The sequence below is a fragment of the Macrotis lagotis genome, chromosome 1 (genome assembly GCF_037893015.1).
Source record: "Macrotis lagotis isolate mMagLag1 chromosome 1, bilby.v1.9.chrom.fasta, whole genome shotgun sequence".
Taxonomy (NCBI): Eukaryota; Metazoa; Chordata; class Mammalia; order Peramelemorphia; family Peramelidae; genus Macrotis; species Macrotis lagotis.
This window is the reverse complement of record NC_133658.1, coordinates 836354313-836367252: the sequence shown is the minus strand read 5'-3', so window position 1 is coordinate 836367252 and position 12940 is coordinate 836354313. Positions and strand designations below refer to the sequence as shown.

At 43.8% G+C, this 12940-nt stretch overlaps 1 protein-coding gene and 1 pseudogene across 5 annotated transcripts in view; one reads left to right on the top strand and one right to left on the bottom strand.

Moving 5' to 3' along the window:
* The window catches only part of STIM1 (stromal interaction molecule 1), a 235610-nt gene extending 227743 nt beyond the window's left edge, over positions 1-7867 (bottom strand). For 2 of the 5 annotated variants that reach the window (XM_074217369.1, XM_074217359.1), the window contains exon 1: positions 7524-7867. In XM_074217369.1, coding sequence (XP_074073470.1) covers positions 7524-7632 — 109 coding nt within the window. In that variant the 5' untranslated portion in view covers positions 7633-7867. The remainder of the gene's footprint in view (positions 1-7523) is intronic. The other 3 variants (XM_074217360.1, XM_074217362.1, XM_074217364.1) reach the window with 3 other exon arrangements.
* Positions 7868-12398: 4531 nt separating this feature from the next.
* Positions 12399-12671, top strand: LOC141488998 (small ribosomal subunit protein eS27-like; annotated as a pseudogene).
* The last annotated feature ends 269 nt before the right edge of the window (positions 12672-12940 follow it).

The following is a 12940-nucleotide window of genomic DNA, read 5'->3' as shown; positions in this document are numbered from 1 at the left end:
TTATTTAATATTGCACCAAATAATATTATAATATTATCTGTAGTAATAAGAAGACAATAAGCCCACATAAATCAACAGCATTTCTGTAAATTATCAATAAAATCCAACAGCAAGAGTTAGGGAGAAAAATCCATTTAAAATAACTATAGACAATATAAAATACTGGGAGTTGGCCTGCCAAGGCAAACCCAGGAACAATGTGGACACAATAACAGAACACTTTTCACACAAATAAAGTCAGATCTAAACAATTGGAAAATATTAAATGCTCCTGGGTAGGCTAAGCCAACAAAATGAAAATGACAATCTTACCTAATAAATCTATTCATTCAGTGCCATACCAACTAAACTATCAAAAAAATTATTTCACAGAGCTAGAAAAAAATAAGAAAACCCATCTGGAAGAACAATAGCTCAAGAATATCAAATGAAAAAAAATGCAAAAAAGGAAGGCTAGTCTGCATCCCAAAGAGATCATTAAAAAAGGCTAAGAATTGAGGCAGCTAGTAGATGCAGTGAGTGGAGCATGACCCTGGAGTCAGGAGTACCTGAATTCAAATCCGACCTCAGACAATAATCACCTAGTTGTATGACCTTGGGCAAGTCATTTAACCCCATTGCCTTGCAAAAAAACAAACAAACAAAAACCTAAAATAAAAAAGTCTAAGAATTAGAAATCTTGGATTGACATCATTTGGGCTATACAAACTATGATGTATGATTGCAATGAAATGATTGAGTTATATTGGGAAATTATTATTGGGTTATAAGAAATGAGAAGCAAGATGGTTTCAGAAAAACCTGGATTTACCTGAACTGATACATAGTGAAGTAAATGGAAACAAAACACTGTATACAGTAATAAGCACTATTATTTAATAAGAGCTATGAATGATTTAGCTATTATCAGCACTATAAAAGATTCAAGGTAATCCCAAAGGATTGAGGATGAAGCATACTATCCATCTCCAATGAAAGAACTGATATTGTTTCAATATAAATGAAGCATGTTATTTTTCACTTTCATTTTTTTCTTTTATGTACAAAATGACTAATATGGAAATGTTTTACATAACTGCACATGTATAACTTTTTGCTTACCATCTTAGAAAGGGGAGAAGAGAGGGAGGAGTGGAGAGATAGAACTTGGAACTCAAAACTTTAATAAAAATATTACAATTTTAATTAAAAATCCAATACCTATCTTAAGGACCTCTCAGAAATGTTGTCAGAATCAAAAAAGCATTAATAGACAGGAAAGTGTTTTGACAACAGTAGAAGATAAGATACAAATGTGAGAGATTATCACCATTACCCAAAACAATTAAAAATCTAAAAAGGTGTGACTTTGAGCCCAAAGGAAAGCTAATACAAACTGATCTGGGTGAATAACACCTTCCAGACTAAGAAATAGTATTTCTCCTGAGGGCTGAAAAGTTAGCCTAAGGGAAAGATGGAGGACCAGATTTAGGGCCTGACTTCATTTATTTAGTGAGACCAATATATTAGCTTTTCCTGTGGAATCATTTCCCACAGGAAGCATCAGTGGCAGCCAAACTTAGCAACCTGCCAATTAACAAAAATGTTTCTTTGCCATATAGAGAAGCTTAGACTCTGAGACTGAAAGGAGCTTAATAGAATGTTGGTTAAGACCTTAGAGGTCCTCCAGTCTAATCAGGACAGGAATGCTCCCTGATAGGCTGAGTAATCATTAGAAGATCTCCAGTAAAAAAAGAATATATTTCTTCCTAGGGCAACCTTCTACAATTTCCCCCTCCCCCCATCCTAGTTTTGCCCTCCAGGAGCAAGATGAACAAGTCTAAACTTTCTTTCACTTGACAACACTTCAAACAAAGAAGACTACTTTGAAATCAAATGAGATAATAGATACAAAAAGAATGAAAAATAATACTGTGCTATAAATTTAAATGTGGGGTATTATGAAGAAGTGAAGAAAAGGGACTCTGGACAACAGAGTTCTAGATATGGGCAAGTCCTGCTCAAGTCAAGCTCTTCACAGATCTCCACCGGCCACTGGCCAAGAATGGTACACACCACCACATATGTCTAAGATGTCTTTCCCTCTATACTCTGTTAAAAATCCAACTACCCATTCTTTGGGACCCAGTTCAAGCCTCATCTCCTCTGTCGAAATCTTCCCAGATGACTTCAGTCTACTATGAAGCTCCCTAATCTTACTCTTTTGAAACAGTAAGCAACCCATATCTATTACCCTAGAGTTCTCTTCTCTGCTTGTATGCCATAACTTAATACTATTCTGCTCTATAGACTACTCTCTAGAAGCAGTCATTCCCATATGCAGCCATGTTCACAAAGTGTTTCATATGTACTAATCTTTACTCCACAATCCAGGAGTGAACCTTCTTAGCAAAGAGAAGACATTCATTATAAAGTTTAGTGATTTACAGGTCAGGCCCACTCTTTAGTTCATACCAGAACTAAACACAGTTGAGGATAGTAGGATCTCTCTGGCAGGACCTAGTTAGGTTGCTTTTAAGCAACCTAAAAATCACAATATTAGTTTTTTAACTACTATATCCCATCACTGACTTTTTTTTTTTTTGGCAAGGCAATGGGGTTAAGGGACTTGCAAACATGGTCATACAGCTAGGTAAGTATCTGAGTCTGTATTTGTACTCAGATTCTCCTGACTCCAGGGCTGGTGCACCACCACGCAGCCCCACATCACTGATGCTTAATGAATTTGAAGTCCTCTAAAGCCTCTAGACATCTATCAGATAAACTTCTATCTAATCACTTGTTGCCCATATACTTGTGAAGTAAATTTATTTTTGAACCTGAGGTTAAAGTTTTACATTTATCCTATTAAATTTCAGTCAACTAGATTTGATTCCTCAAAATCTTTTTAGACAATTATCTCTTAATATATTAGTTCTCCCTCACAGTTTTTTGTTATCTACGAATTCAATAAGCATGTCATCTCTGTCTTTATCCAAGTTAGTGATAAAAAATGTTAAGACAATACATGGCCAAACAAAGTGCCCCAAGAAGTTGTTTTCCTGAGTAGAACAAGTCTTGGAGTTTTTTTTTGTATGTAGGTGGTGTCAGTTAGAGAGGTGATAGTGTGAGGGCCAGGTCCTCTGTCCTGGAAAATAATCCCTTTGCTGAGACAATCCTCCAAGTTAATATGAAGCCATTAGTGAATATATTTTTGGAACCAGGCATTTGGAACCAGTTCTGAATCTTAATAATTTTACTATCATTTATCTAACCTCTCTCCATCTGGCTCACAAGGATATATGACAAATTTTGATAAATGCTTTAAAAAAAATCAAGACAGACAATATAATTCTTTATCTACTAGTCTAAACAAACTTGTTAGTCCAACTTCTCCCATTTTATATATTAGATATCCATGTCCAGTCAACCTAGGATTCTATAAGCCTGACATCTAGGGTCCCTGCCATAAAGGCTGTGAGACTTCAAAGATAAAAAAGAAAGGCTAGAACAGTTAGAACAAGCAGGTTTCCTATCTAGCAATTAACTAAGTTCCCAAGCTCACTGAGGTGCCTAGCTCCTCCTCAGAAGTATCAGTCTTTAGACTAAAAAGCTTAGGGCAGCAGACCACAACAGCAAAAGAACAGCAAGCTTAATCAGGCCAGCCAGGTCTATCTCCAGGCTCTGCCCCTCTCCTTCCAACTCTACCCACCTGTCCTTACCCTTGGCCCCAGGCCAGTTCCGGGAGCCACCCAGAGCTAAAAACAGAACAGCCCCCAAGACGGCAAAGCCATTTATAGTGCTAGAGGCGTCAGCAATGGGCTGGGCTGCCAGGAACTTGCTTCACTGAGGCCCCAAAGTTAGAGCCCAGTCAGCCTTTCACCACCATTTCATAGGCAAAGGATCATAGAACTAGAGCTAGAAGGGACTTCAAAAATTATCTAGTTCAAATTCTTCAGTTTTCAGATGAGAAAGCAATGCAGATTAAGGAGAGGACTTTTGCCCAAAGTTACACAAGTAGTAAACTGAAGAGTCAAAACAACAAACAAAAAGGGACTTTCTTCTCCCCTTTCTTTGTATTCCCAGAACTTTGAACACTGCCTAGTGCTGAGCAATAGTTAGTTAACTTTATTGACTTTCCACAATACCACACTGTCTTTATTGTGCTCTATAAATATAATGTGCCTCTCACCAGGAGACCCTTTCTCAACATTCTTGAACTAGGCTGTATGTACAGCAATCTTAGTCTCAATCAAATTCAAAGCTATTAGACTAAAAACTGGGACTAGAACCATTGCTCCCACCTACCTCTACCTATAACCCCACCGGCCCCAATCTCCCAAGATTGGTCACTATTACCCTGACCCTTCACATTCAGTCCTTGCATTTTCTGGGAACCCAAAGACATATTCTGTCCAAAAGCAGACAAGCCCAGAGCCAGGCTTGTGCAAAGCACCAGGAACCAATCAATTTTAAGGAATGCAAGCTCAGGACTAGATTAGTAAACGACATAGAAAGAGAATTAGAATCCACCTGCGTTCACCTAACAGGGCACATCATTAATGTTAGAACTAGGACACAATTTGTACCCACCCATTTCCTCTTGAGGGCACATCTTTCTGTGCCTCAAATGCCTGTTATATAAAGATTGGCGGATGGGTACCCCCCCCATTAAATCCTACAAAAAGAAATTATATTCAAACACACACACACACAAATATGTGAGTAGAACTGAAAAATTCAAAACTTTCTGAGAAAGCAAATCTAGCTCTCTAGCCCCTTCCTAGGTTTGCCTTCTTGAGGAATGAGAAAGGTAGGAATGCTAAACAAGGACAAGAATTATTTTCCAGGACAGAGGACCTGGTTTCCTCACACTGTCACCTCTCCAACTGACACCACCCACATACAAAAAAGCTCCAAAGCTTATTCTACTCAGGAAAACACCAGCTTCTCCAGATGATGTCAAGTTCACAACGTCAACCTCATCCATGGATTTATCTGCCCAAGGTAGGTTCAATAAGAGAAAAAGGTATTGAAAGACAGATAACGAATTATTCCCAAAACAGATTCCCCTAACTGTCATGGAACTCTGAGAAATCTTGTCTGCTCCCTGGCATTCTGAGGGGCACAAAGGAAAAAAAGTTCTCCACCCTTCCAAACTACCTCAAGTAGGTCTGTAATTAGCATCTTCCCCAGGTATCTTTGTGTTACTATTCTATCAGTCAATTTATAAATATTTAAGAGCCTAGATTATGCCAGGTATTATGCTAAAAGAGATATGGGGGGGGGGGGTAAAAGACAGTCCCTGCCCTCCAAGAGCTTGCAATCTAATGGGGGAGGCTACATGAAACAATATAGCTATATAGATATATAGATATATATTTGTGTGTGTGTGTGCATAAAGCAAATTATATACAGAATAAACAGAAAATAATTTAACAGGGGGAAGGTACTTGGAATTAAGAGGGGTTGGCAAAAGCTTCCTGTAGGAGGTACTCAGTTAACTGCCTCCTCCTCTCCCAAAGAAAAATCTAGAGTCAGATATATAACATAAATAACCTCCACTTCACATGTGAGAAAACAGATTTGTTGAAGTATATTTAAGATTTATACAGTACTTTCTACTTTATACATATACGATTTATACAGTACTCTTTGAAGAAAGTAGTGTAAGTTTTCTCTTAGAGAGAAGAAGGGTATAAGCTAAATGCCCAAGGGATAGAGTGCCAGGCCTAGAGTCAAGAAGGCTCACCTTCCTGAATTCAACTCTGGCCTCAGTCACTTACTGTTTGACCCTGGGAAAAATTTTTGTTTGCCTCAGTTTCTCATCTGTAAAATGAACAGGAGAAGAAAACTAATGTTTTTCTTTGACAAGAAAACCTTGAATGAGGTCATGAAAAACTAGGACTAAATAACAAACTATAAAGAAGGAAACCAAAAAATTCATAGAGAATATTCACGTTCATACAACTAGTAAGCATAAGGGCTACAATTCCAACTTAGCAGGTGTCCTGACTGCAAATCTAAAACTTTTCTCCATTGTACCAGCCTAGGTCCCAGGTCCAAGACACATCTATATCAAAGAACAAGAGTCATCTGTGCACCATGTACTGTCCTGCAGTTTACAACAGCCTAGTTGGAAGAGAGAGAAAGGCAGTAGCTCAATGATTTAAAAGCACTAATGAAAGTAGTGTAGAAAAGGTCAAAGTCTAGATATGAAAAAAGAGGTAAAAGGCTGGAGATGGATTGGCCTATGGTCTAAGAGGGCAGTTTTAAACCTAGTGAAATAATTTGTGACCTCTAAAGGAAGATTTTAAACAATACTTGCCCCACCGCTTCCCAGAAAGGGGGAGGGAAACCCACCTGTCTCTGTACTATGTTCCTTAGGTTAAGGCTCTGATTTCTGCCACAATACAGAAGGAGAGAATCTTTAACATGAAGAATTGCGGGTAGTTTTGGATGGTTTACTATTCACCTACTTCCCAGTCTTAGCTCTGCAGGTACTGATCTCCCAACCACCCTGAATGAATACCAATATGGGGGAGAGGTAGGAGTAGGTATAAGAGGGGTAGGTATTGAAGACACATCAAGATTCTATTTATAAAGCAAGCACCAAATACAAATGGATGGGTCAATCTCAAGAGCCTATCTGCCCAAAATCAGAAAAGTCTTTTTCATATGGTTCACTCCATTTGGAAAGAATCTTGAATCTTATTCCAACAGAGAAGGTTCTGAGAGCATAAGGACGAACTAAGAGCCTCTCAATCCCACTCCTTCCTATGACAGCAGTTCCGCAGCTCCCAAGAAACTACGAGCTACGTTCACTTTTTATGTTGTTAATAAAGGGGCCTAGACACCTAAGATCATTCTCAAACTTAGTCCAGTCATGCACGCTCCCTACCCTCAGAGCTCCGCACCTCTCCGGCTGCACGCCACGCGGAGGGGCAGATTTGAATGGCCCAGACCAGCTGGTACCTCTGTTCTAAAAGAACTCCTCAACTCACTGTAAAATCAACCCAAGTGAAACGAATGTTCTTTGCAACAGCACTGGTACTTATTCCCTTACAAAGAGCTGCTCGCCTAGAGAAGAAACCAGGACTCATAGACAAGCCAGAACTGTAAAGCTCGCCAATCAAGCTATGAAGGCGAGCTCCAAGTTCTTCAGGGGCTCTTCCTGACACCACGACCCTCGCCTTCAGGGTGTTCTCAGGGTTACCCGATCGCCTCCGTGACGCGGTTAAGAACTCGAGGGAGGACTGAACGGGTTCGGCATGGGCTGTCAACGGCACGCGAGCCCTCTCGGCCGTCGGGCAAGCTCCGGGTCAAAGCTGGCAGTGCTCAGAGCCACTGCAGATGGCAGTCCTGGCCGCCAGCCTGGTCGCGCCGGCACAGCCCAGGGCCCTCAGCACACCCACGACGCGCCGAGGAGCGCGGGAGGGTGACTTCACGGAGGGCGAGCACGTCCAGACCCCCGAAAAAGTGGTCAGCAAGCGGCGGCCCGAGGCGCTCCCCCCGCAGCCCCCACTCCTCCGCCCCGGCCTTACCTGCCGCGGCCGAGTCCTCGGGGCCGGCCCCCGGGGGCTTCTCTCCTTGGCCGTGCTGCACAAGCAGCGCCCACAGGAGCCAGGCCGCCAGGCCGGGGCTCACCTCCATGGCCGCGGGCCTCGGCCCACGCCGCTCCGCAGCCGGCCGCGAGCCCCGAGCGCGGGGACGCTGCGCGCCGGGGGCGGTCCGGCCCGGCGCTCCGCCGCTCGCAGCTGCTTCTCCGCCCTCCCCCTCCCGGGGCACTGGGCGCTTCCGGAGAGCGCGGGGCGCGCCTCCCACCTGGAAGGCCGCCGGCCGCGAGCGCCCGCACGCCCGGGGTGGCGCCCAGGCAGGGGAGGGGCGCGGCGCTGCCCTCCGCGGGCCCCGGCCCCCCGCCGGCCGCGGCCGGGCACCCCGGGCAGGGCGGCCGCGGCCCCCGCCGCCGCAGCCTCCAGACGCCCCGGCGGGCTCCGCCGACCGTGCGGCCCGGCCCGGACCGAGGGGGGGCGCGGGCGGAGCGGCTGCGGGACCCCAGAGCCCACCCGGAGCGCGAGCGGAGCGGCGGCCGGGCGGGGCGGGGGGCGGAGGGAGAGCGGCGGCGCCCCGCCCCTGCCGCCGGCCCGGCCTATCCGGGAGCGAGCTGGCCCACGGTCCCCGCCCCCTGCCGCCGGGCCCCGCCCCTCTCCCCGGATAACCCCGCGGGCGGCGGAGGGCCCCGCTGGAGCCGGGCCGTGCCTGTCGGGGTCCCCCCGCTCCCGGGGCCCGCCCCACCCCCACGGGGAAGGGGCTCCCCCGCAATAACCGCCCCGCCGGGGGACGGGAAACCGAGAGCCTGCTCCGGCCGCCGGCCCGGCCCCACGGCGGGGCCCAGGCGATGGGCCGGGACGAGCTGGGCCCGGGCCCGGGGCCTCCGCCTCCGCCTCCGCCTGCGCCTCCCGCCCCGCCTGACGGAGGCGACAACGGTCCGGCCCGGCGCGCGCCCGCCGCGCGCGCCCGCCTCGGCCCGGCTGGTTCCTCCGAGCTTCGCCGGGCGCTCCGCACCCGCAGCCAATGGGAGCGCGCTTCCTCTTCCCCGGCCGCGGGCTTCCGAGCCAATCGGAGCCCGCCTCGCTTGCCCCGCGGCGTCTGCGTGCGGCGCCCCCTCGTGGACCCGTGGAAGAGCTTCAGGCCCAGGCGCGTGCCCGGCCTTGTCACCGGGATCCACCGAGGTGGGAAAATCCTGGAGCGTGATTATGGAGATTTTCTAACGTAAATATGGCGAGATTAAAAAAAAAACAAACTGTCGTCTCCTGGAGAGGGCGTGTGCTTTTTTTTAGCCCTCTTCCAGCCGCCATAGGTGGACCCACCCGTCCACTTTCTGTTTCCTGCTCGGACCCGGGCCAGGGAATAAGCATCCACTAAGAGCCTGCTTTTGTGTCGGGTTCAGATGCACCGTCTTTCCCCATGTAGGAGACACTCCCAAATATAAGACACACTTCCATTTGGGGGCTGAAATTTGACAAAAGAAACTAATACACAAAGTTATCGAATTCAAGTTTAATTCATCATGGAATTCATACAACTCCCCATCCATTAGCTCGTCCTCAGCTGTGTTTGATGATGGATCCCTGTCTTAGGAGAGGCCTTGAGGCTCTCCAGCCTGTGCTGTGGTCTGGGGCTGACCACAAGCACTCCCTGGGCACACGCTCAGTCCACTCCCTCTCATGGACCTGAAGCACCCATTGTGTCCTCCTTTGAAACCAGTCTCTTCTTTTTCAGGAGCAATTCTTCTTGCCTCCTGCTGGGCCATCTTTGTGGACACAGGAATTCCAATGGCCCTTTGTTCTTCAGTCCATCTCAGGTCATTTTGCTGGCCTGCCTCTCATGGCCTTTCTACCCCAGGAGTTTTCAGTAGGGCTTCTTCTTCCCCTACCCAGTCTCCCTTTGTTTTCTCAGTTGAAGAAGGACTAAACTGACACTCAGCAGCACGATTTTTATTCACTTTTGCAAAGTGGATCCCTTTGAACTTGAATTCAGCACTGTATGAAAAGCTTTTCTGAGTCATTTCTGGGCAGAACTTGGCAAAACATAATCTAATGTAATGGTAACAGATGCAAAACAATGAGTGCAATGACAACAAGTGTAAAAAAAAAGCCAGAAATGCAAGTAAAAAATCTACAATAAAGAGCACAAAAACAAGTACGAAAAGGCAGGAAATGCAAGTAAAAAAAATCTACAACCACTGTATAAGAACCTCCCAGTTTTTTTTTACCTCAAATTTTTCTAAAAGGGGTGTGTCTTATACTTGGGGAAATACAGTAAGCTCTGAGGAAGCAAAGAAAAGTAAAATACACTGTGCCCTTGTGACCAGATAATTGCCATCTTTCCATAGCAGCCTGACCCAAAGAATTTGATAATGAATGCATGAAGCTGAGGCATCATTCCAATCACGTCTTCAACCATCATTTTTTAAACACTTCCCGAGTGCAAAGCCTGTCCTCATCTCTAGTGATGCAAGACTTGTCTCAGAATGAAGCAAGAGAACTCTGGGCAAAGAGAAATATTTAATTTCCCTCCCTTTTTTCTATATTAAGAGGTAAATTTTGTAATCCTTTCCTTCTGTATTATTACAAGCAAACTTCTATAAGCAAGGAATGTTCCTAGCAAACAGATACTCTCTTAAAATTGTTAATCTTTTAAAACTGACAAACTTTTTCTATATTGAATCTGTATTAGTCTGCTATTTAATCCTTTCTAAAGTACTGTCTCCAAGTTATCTCACAGGTTCTCCTAGTTATTCATCATAAATTCCTTAAGGCTACCCTAACTCTCAGACTAGCTGATGCTTTCAGTTAAGGTACTATAAATTTTTAACCTCAATTTAAGAATATAAGAGTAATATATAACTTTAACTCCTCTAAGCTTGTGCAGAAACACAACTTTATGTCATATATTAAGCCACTCTCTAGTCCTAGTGCCACCTTAACCCCTCCCCTTGACTCCTCTCTGCCTAGGAACTGTGCTCCCAATAAAAGTCTGCCCACCCTCTTCTCCATACTGGATCCATGTTGATCTAAGCCCAATCTCCAACTTGCCACTGTTTCCCTTTCCTCTTCCTTAACTATCCTTGATGTTCTCACCAGTCTAGCTGTTTCTTCTTGCTTAAACTTAATATCAAAAACTCATTCTCTTTACCATACTAAAAGCTCTGTGAATTAGCTTGTAACTTTTTGCAATAACCTGTGAATTAAAATTTATGCCTTTTCTTAACACCCTGAGTCAGAGAGTTTTGTGATTTCTTCACTTTAAAGAATCAAAGGTATCTCTAGAATCTCCCCACCTACCCCACCACCACTAGCTGACCTCTGGATGAAGCTGCAAGAATAGGCTCCTGAGGAACTTACAGATAAGAAAATACAAAGCACCTTGGAGAGAACTGTCCACAGCAAAGTGAAACTTGAGATATATTTAAAGTTTTTCCTGCCCTCAGTCTTGCAATCTAGTAAAAGGAGATAATAAAATGGAAAGATTAACACCTGAACTGCATTCCTGATTGAGTAAAGAAAGTATTAGATGGGAAAATGCTTTGACACTGATAAAAGTAAAATTCTTTGTTATCAAGTAAATCCAGATATCAAGGAAATTTATTTTTTAAATGTTTAAAGAAGTACTGATATAAAGAACTTCACAGATATGAAGAGACATCATGATTACAAACCAGTTCTAATACTGAAAGGTACAGACATAGCATTCAAGTCAACCTTTACTAACTCCATGTTCAAGGCACTGGTTTAGGTGCTAGAAAGATAAACTTGAGGAGCTTGCATTCTAATGAACATGACATAAATGAAATATCATGGTAGAAGTCTCAGTTGTGGTTTTCAGAGTCATCAGAGCTAGTTTTAAATATTGGCTTCCTTTGCTGAAATACCAGGAACTATATGTATCTTTGCTCTCTGCAGTCCAGTTTCCTCATTTATAAAATGGAATTAAAAAGGTTTACCTTTCCTCACAGGACAGTTGTGAAGAAAGTGATGCAGAAATAGAAGCTAGTAAGATTTATTGAATTCTCAAAGATTTTGATGAACTATTTACTACAGTCTTGTATAACAGACATTTAAAAATCTGTTTTTTCATTCAATTTGCTAGACCAAGCTCTTTTGAATCTCCTTGAATCTCACTGAGGAGGTTCTAGTATTCTGGAGCTTTATGGGCATAATGTTATCCAAAGACAGGAACAGCCTTAGAAATTTACCATGCATAGGGGCAGCTAGGTGGCACAGTTGGGGCAGCTAGGTGGCACAGTAGATAAAACACCAGCCCTGGAGTCAGGAGTACCTGGGTTCAAATCTGGTCTCAGACACTTAATAATTACCCAGCTGTGTGCCCTTGGGCAAGTCACTTAACCCCATTTGCCTTGCAAAAACCTAAAAAAAAAATTTACCATGCATAGAGGAGTCCTCTTCCATTTGGACTTTTCACAGACAATCTACTATGAGACTATGGAATCTCTTTGACTAAGATACAAGTTCCCACTTTATGTTTTGGTTGATTATAATAATGATAAATATAATAACATCTTATTATAAGATGATATAAAAATGCTTTCCAAATCTTAAAATATTATAAAATGCTAGCTATTGCTGTTGATAACTATTAATAATAGCTAACATTTCTATAGTGCTTTAAGGTTTGAAAGCCCTTTATAGATATTATCTCATTTGATATTTATAATCTGAAGATTATAGGCAAAATTTTCTCTGTGATTACAACTATCAAGGCATCTTGTATGCTCTTAATATTAGGTAGATCATAGCATATCAGCAATGAATACTTTTATGCAAGATATTATCAATAATCAATAATGATAATAAAAATAGGTCTAGCTTTCCGGTGGTAAAGATCTCCCCACCAGCATGCCTCTCGTGAAAGACCTCCTGCACCCTTCTCCCGAGGAGGAGAAGCAGAAGGAAGCACAAGAAGAAATGCCTGGTGCAGAGCCCCAATTCCTATTTCATGGACGTAAACTGCCCCGGGTGCTATAAAATCACCATGGTCTTCAGCCACGCACAGACAGTGGTTCTCTGGTCGGATGCTCCACTGTGCTCTGTCAGCCCACTGGAGGAAAGGCAAGACTTACAGAAGGATGCTCCTTCAGACGGAAGCAGCACTAATAACTGAATCAAGATGAATGAGCAATTGTAAAAAATAAAAGAAATTTGATAAAAAAAAATGGGTCTATAATTTCAGTGATAGAAAACTGAGAGGCTAGTTACTTGCCCAGGGTCAGACAAACCAGTGTGGGTCACAGGCAGGATTTGAACCTTGATCTTACCCTTAGGTCAGCTTTTTAACTACTGCACCATGCTGTATAATGAACATCATCCAGGAAAAATGGGTTCAGAAAAGGAGAGACTCTTGTTCTGAAGCAAAAAAAGCAAGAGAGATAACAAATAGT